The 5,240-nt window shown below is 42.1% G+C and overlaps 1 protein-coding gene across 2 annotated transcripts; it reads left to right on the forward strand.

Moving 5' to 3' along the window:
- The first annotated feature begins 200 nt into the window (after positions 1 to 200).
- LOC116248037 (protein JOKA2) lies at positions 201 to 4,587 on the forward strand. 2 transcript variants are annotated; one of them, XM_050075950.1, is made up of 8 exons: positions 201 to 385; positions 461 to 624; positions 1,545 to 2,623; positions 2,708 to 2,828; positions 2,922 to 3,179; positions 3,336 to 3,485; positions 3,565 to 4,149; positions 4,219 to 4,587. In XM_050075950.1, exons 2-8 carry the CDS (start codon positions 601 to 603, stop codon positions 4,330 to 4,332), a joined length of 2,331 nt encoding a protein of 776 aa, XP_049931907.1. In that variant the 5' UTR covers positions 201 to 385; positions 461 to 600; the 3' UTR covers positions 4,333 to 4,587. The 2 variants fall into 2 exon arrangements, with proteins under 2 accessions (XP_049931907.1, XP_031476465.1); XM_031620605.2 differs by having other exon boundaries at positions 201 to 624.
- Positions 4,588 to 5,240: the final 653 nt, after the last annotated feature.

Below are 5,240 nucleotides of genomic sequence, written 5' to 3' on the forward strand. Positions count from 1 at the left end.
TGAAAATTTTTTCTTCCCCAAAACGGAGGTCTTATATGAAAATTTTTTCTTCCCCTTTCCGCCGAAGAGTAAATGCTTTCACATCATATTTATAGGAAAGGGTTTTTCTTGGGAGAGACGATACATGCGAAAATATGTGTGAATAGGGAGATTTTCTTGGGCAGTAAGCTAACCGCGAAAAGCTTCCTTCGCCGAGAAGAAAGGCCGGGGGGACGGATGGGGCCACCGCCTATAAATATCGACTCCACACCTCACCGTCTTTTCTTCAGAGCGGCTTACTGGGACGCCTCTGCTTGCCTCTTTCTCTCTTGAGATCTTCCACTTTCTTTTCTTTCTCTCCGATCTCTCTCCCCCGCTTTTCCTTTTCGCATTTCGCGCGCATCTGGTGCGCACGGTTGTTGAAAGTTTCAGTCTTCTTGTTAATAACCCCCTTTAACTCTTTTTTCTTCTCTGTTGCTAGCCCCCTCTTTGATCGATTGGTCGAGGCTCGGCTTGTTTTCTTCTGCGGCTAACGGGAACGCTCGGTTTCTTAGCTTCTTCTTCGTCTTCTTTGCGTTGAGTTTGCATTTTTTTTGTGGTTCTTCGACTCTGGGACTCAAGATGCCGAGGGATTTGGTCATCAAGGTTGGTTCTTCTTCTTCTTCTTCTTCTTCTTCTTCTTTTGGTTTTTTTTTTTTTAGTTGGTTGAAGTCTGATTGTTTCCCTAGGGTTCTTTAGGGGCTTCTGTTGATTATGTTGTTTGTTCCTTATGATTAATTTCTTTTATCAATTTGATTTTGTGTTTGGTTGCTGTATTGAAAGTGAGTTTACTCATCGTGCCTTCTTAATTGGTTGACTTCTGGCGGTTTTCCATGGGTTCCCTTGCGTTTTTAGGTGGATTATCGAATTTGTCTTAATTACGATGTTTCAAGATGGAAACTATTGTTTTAGAATATTGGATTGTAGGGGAAGTCTAGGGGACGCGTGAAGGATCATGCTACGGGTGATGATTGGATTGATTTTATGAATATTACTTGGTAGCAGTTTGTGGGGCTGTTGTTCACATGGGATATCTTGGCGACAATTTGTTGTAATCGTTTCTATGTTTAGGTGTCTCTGTTTTTCACGTTTGTGTATTTGTCAAGTTTTCACCATCTGAAATTTTACGTTTTTTGGAAGATTTTATATGATAACTGGTAAAAGTTAATTTATTATTTCACCAGTTTTTATATCGTTTTTGTATAGCAGTAGATATTCACCTAGCAATGATTAGTTCATCCAACATAGGTGTCCACTGATGGAAATCTGTTTATGGCTGGTTAAGTGCCACATGTTTGCAAATATGCATGCTGTAGTTAAGGTTTCTCTGCATGGTTGGTCACTGATGAGTGATGAATGTGAATTAGTTGAATACTGATGGATATCGAACCGATTAGTGATTAAAAAAAAAAAAAACTTAAGCTTGCTGCTTTCTCATTGGCGCTACACTTTTATTTGTTACTAGTCATGTTGTGCTTGTAAGCTATATGACTCCTTGCTTGCTGTTGGGTTTTCCTTATTTTCAGGTCAAACATGGGAACACACTCAGGCGGTTTAATGCATCTGTTCATGAAAATGACACCATGGACATGAACTTCGAGGGTTTGAAGACTAAGATTGCCAGTCTCTTCAACTTCATCCCTGAAGCAGATCTAAATATCACATATATAGATGAAGATGGAGATGTTGTGACATTGATTAACGATGATGATCTTTCTGATGCGATCAGGCAGAGGCTTAACCCTTTGCGTTTGGAGGTGACATTTAACACCCCAAACATGGGAGGATCAACTCCGTTAAGGTCACCGAGGCTTCTGCGAGATCCATCATCGGTAATTGTGTCTGGACTGGGGGAAGCCTTTAAGTCCGTCCCTGAGCCTTTTGCTAATGCAATTTCTAGCTTATCCTCCCATTTGGCAACCAAAGCAATAGAAACTGCTCCAATGATTAATGAACTTGTGGAACATATCACAAAAATGGGTCAAAATCATGTTCAAACACCTTCTCAGGGAAGAGTTGGTGAACCACAGGCCAATTCTAATATGTCTCCACCTGTATCTGTTCAAGTTGATGCTGCAGCAGTTCCTCCTGCTGCCTCTCACGGCAGTGGCACTTTATCCGGTGCTGGCACCTCATCCGGTGCAAAAGCAACAGATGTTAAAGTACAATCTGATGTTTCCAATCTGCAAGCCAAGGCTGTACCACCTGCTGCTGCACCACTTCCTGGTGTTCTTCTAATGGATCTTGATGTGCCACTTCCAGTTGCATCAAAACCCTGTCCTTCATCCCAAATTCTTTTGCCTAATGACTCCGACTCTCTGAAAAATAGTGAAAACAAAGAAAGTTTTAGGAAAGTAACATTTGAAGCAGCTGCAGGATCTGCATCCCAGCCATCTTCTACTGTCTTCCCCGTTTGTCCTTTCAGTGGCATGAATTTAGAAGCCGATCGTTCTCAACCATCACAGGATTTCTGTCCAAATTATGTACCTCCAGTTCCTAGGGACTTGATACAAGGCGATGGCGTGCTGCAGGGGTTCCACAGGGGTGTTATATGTGATGGTTGTGGCATGCATCCCATAGTAGGCCCAAGATTCAAGTCTAAAGTGTATGAAAGCTGGCTTGTATGTTTTTGGTTTCACTATTCTCAGGTGATGGATCTGCTGCCCTGACCCTCATGTTGTCTATGCAGGAAAGAGGACTATGATCTGTGCAGCATATGTTATGCACACATGGGAAATGAAGCTGAATACGCAAGGATTGATAGACCTGCCTACCGACCACCACAGTTATTAAAGGAATTTTATAAACATGTAAGAAGGCCTTATTGATCGTTTCCAATTTGTTTCCTGTTGATCTGTACTTTTCATTCTTTACTTAATTTCTTAGTTTTTTTCTTCGTTCAGCATCCTCGATTTGGTGGTTTTCCTTGTCATCATGGTCATCATGGTCGAGGTCATGGCATGAAGCACTGCAGACCAAAGCTTGAGAGCCGATTCATTCAAGATGTGACAATCTTAGATGGAACTCTCGTTGCGCCAAATACTCCGTTCACCAAGATATGGAGGATGCGCAATAGTGGCACAGTGCCATGGCCTCCACGGACCCACCTTTTATGGATTGGTGGGGATCGGTTTGGAGATGATACATCTGTTGAATTGGAGGTTGGATTTCTTTAAACTTGTAAATGTTCTGTAAGCAGTTTCTTCTTGGCAGTAATATATTGTAAAGCTTCCGGTTCTTAGGCATGTACAATTCCTACTCCCTCATATTACCATATCAAATGACCTGTTAGATCGCTCAATTGCTTTTGTTGACAGATACCGGAGAATGGGTTTCCTGTGGACCAAGAACTTGATGTTGCAGTAGATTTTGTTGCACCATCAAGGCCTGGGCGCTATACTTCATATTGGAGAATGGCATCTCCTGTTGGCCAGAAGTTTGGACAGCGTGTCTGGGTTCTTATTCAGGTTAGTACAGGAAGCATTCTGTCAATTTGTGTATCAGAGGTTTAATCTGATTTACTTGTTTTCCATGCTTGTTCTGCAGGTAGAACCATTGGAACAGTTTCACCAGAATATTGTGCCTGAACTTTCTGGTGCTGCCCCAACCCTGAACCTGCCACCTGAATATGAAGGCCAGAAGCAGAAAAGCGTCCAAGAATTGATGGATGTGGACCTTCCGGCCCTGCCACACAATGATGTCAATGGCATTGATATGTCCAGCGTTTCCATTCCTGTGCAGTCATCAGAGCTTGGTGCTAGGGTTGAAATCTCGAATGGAGCTAACAAGGCTTCTGCATCCATCTTAAACACATCCTCTCCATCTGCTCCCTTTGTTCCATACCCTGTTATAGATCTAACTGCTGGTTCCTGTGATGCAAAAGCTTCTGCTGCCGATAGCATCGTTGTGCCTGTTTTGGCAGCTGCAAATGATGCTAAAGGAGGAAGCAACATGGAGACCGCAAATGATGCTGAAGAGGCTCTCTTGAAGGAGCTGGCAGATATGGGTTTCAAGCAGGTAGACCTTAACAAGGAGGTTTTGAGAAGGAACGAGTATGACTTGCAGCAATCTTTGGACGATCTTTGCAGTGCATCTGAATGGGATACCATTTTGGAGGAGCTTCAGGAGATGGTAAATCTCTCTCTCTCCCCTCCCCACCATGTCCTGGTGTAAGTTCTCATACAAGTGCTGTGTTTGCAGGGTTTTCATGACAGAGAAACCAACAGGAAGCTGCTGCAGAAGAACGGCGGGAGCATCAAGCGTGTTGTGATGGACCTGCTCTCGGGTGAAAAAGTGAATAGGTCTTCTACATAAATAATCGAGTGGTTCCAGACATTTGAATAGCACTATGTTACATAAATAATGTAGTGCTTCTAGACTCTCGAGTGGTACTATGCTGGCTACGGGGATGTTATATGATGCTTGAAAGTGTGGACCTATGTTCTGTGCGTTTTCTTTTTATGCGTTTATGGGAAATTTTATCCGCTAAAAAACTTCTCTTTTTTGTTATGGTTGTTGAATGTATGGTGTTACTGTAAGGGATTTGGGATCACACGTATCTCTTTTCTACATGGGCTTGTATTAGTAATTAAAAGGAGGAGGTCCTTGCGCTGGTTTGGACATCTGGGCCTCCATGGAATGATATATCGGACTGATCCAGCTCTACTTTGGTGCCATAAAGGTTCCGGCGACAGATAGTAAGAATTCAAGATAATGACCGCTGGGAGTGTGTACATGGAAAGATACACCTAATTCTATATGCTTTAGATGAATTTATGAGACACACTCAAACTACCAAATGATCCCTTAGTTAATGCTTAATGCTGGAATGATAAGATCGAACATGTGCTCGACACCCCATTGAAGAAATCATTAGATGAAAAGGATGAAAATGAATTGGATTCTAATTAAATTAACACTTTCTCACATTCAATTTTATGGGATGTTCTCATAGTGAGTGTCAAACTTGGATTAAAGTATGAATCACAAAGTCATTTCATCCAAATTCACAAACCAAATCCAGTCTACTTCTGACTTTTAAATCAACAACGCTGACTTTTAAATCAACAACGCGTCCAATTTAGATTGAATGTGCACCGCTGACTTTTAAATCAACAAATGAAATCTGATTTTAAACCGAATTTGAACCACATCATGGTTGACAAACTTGGGAGTCGGGACTTGGATCGGCAGCCAATTAGGTCAGTGGGTTTGACTCAGAC

This window comes from Nymphaea colorata, chromosome 2 (genome assembly GCF_008831285.2).
Source record: "Nymphaea colorata isolate Beijing-Zhang1983 chromosome 2, ASM883128v2, whole genome shotgun sequence".
Lineage (NCBI taxonomy): Eukaryota > Viridiplantae > Streptophyta > Magnoliopsida > Nymphaeales > Nymphaeaceae > Nymphaea > Nymphaea colorata.

What these genes read in the sequence shown, in the direction of transcription:
- LOC116248037 (XM_031620605.2), top strand. Translation starts at nt 601, where the DNA reads ATGCCGAGGGATTTGGTCATCAAG. An exon ending in CCAAGATTCAAGTCTAAAGT is followed by an intron (nt 2,624 to 2,707) that starts GTATGAAAGCTG and finishes TTGTCTATGCAG; the next exon opens with GAAAGAGGACTATGATCTGT. An exon ending in TAAAGGAATTTTATAAACAT is followed by an intron (nt 2,829 to 2,921) that starts GTAAGAAGGCCT and finishes TTCTTCGTTCAG; the next exon opens with CATCCTCGATTTGGTGGTTT.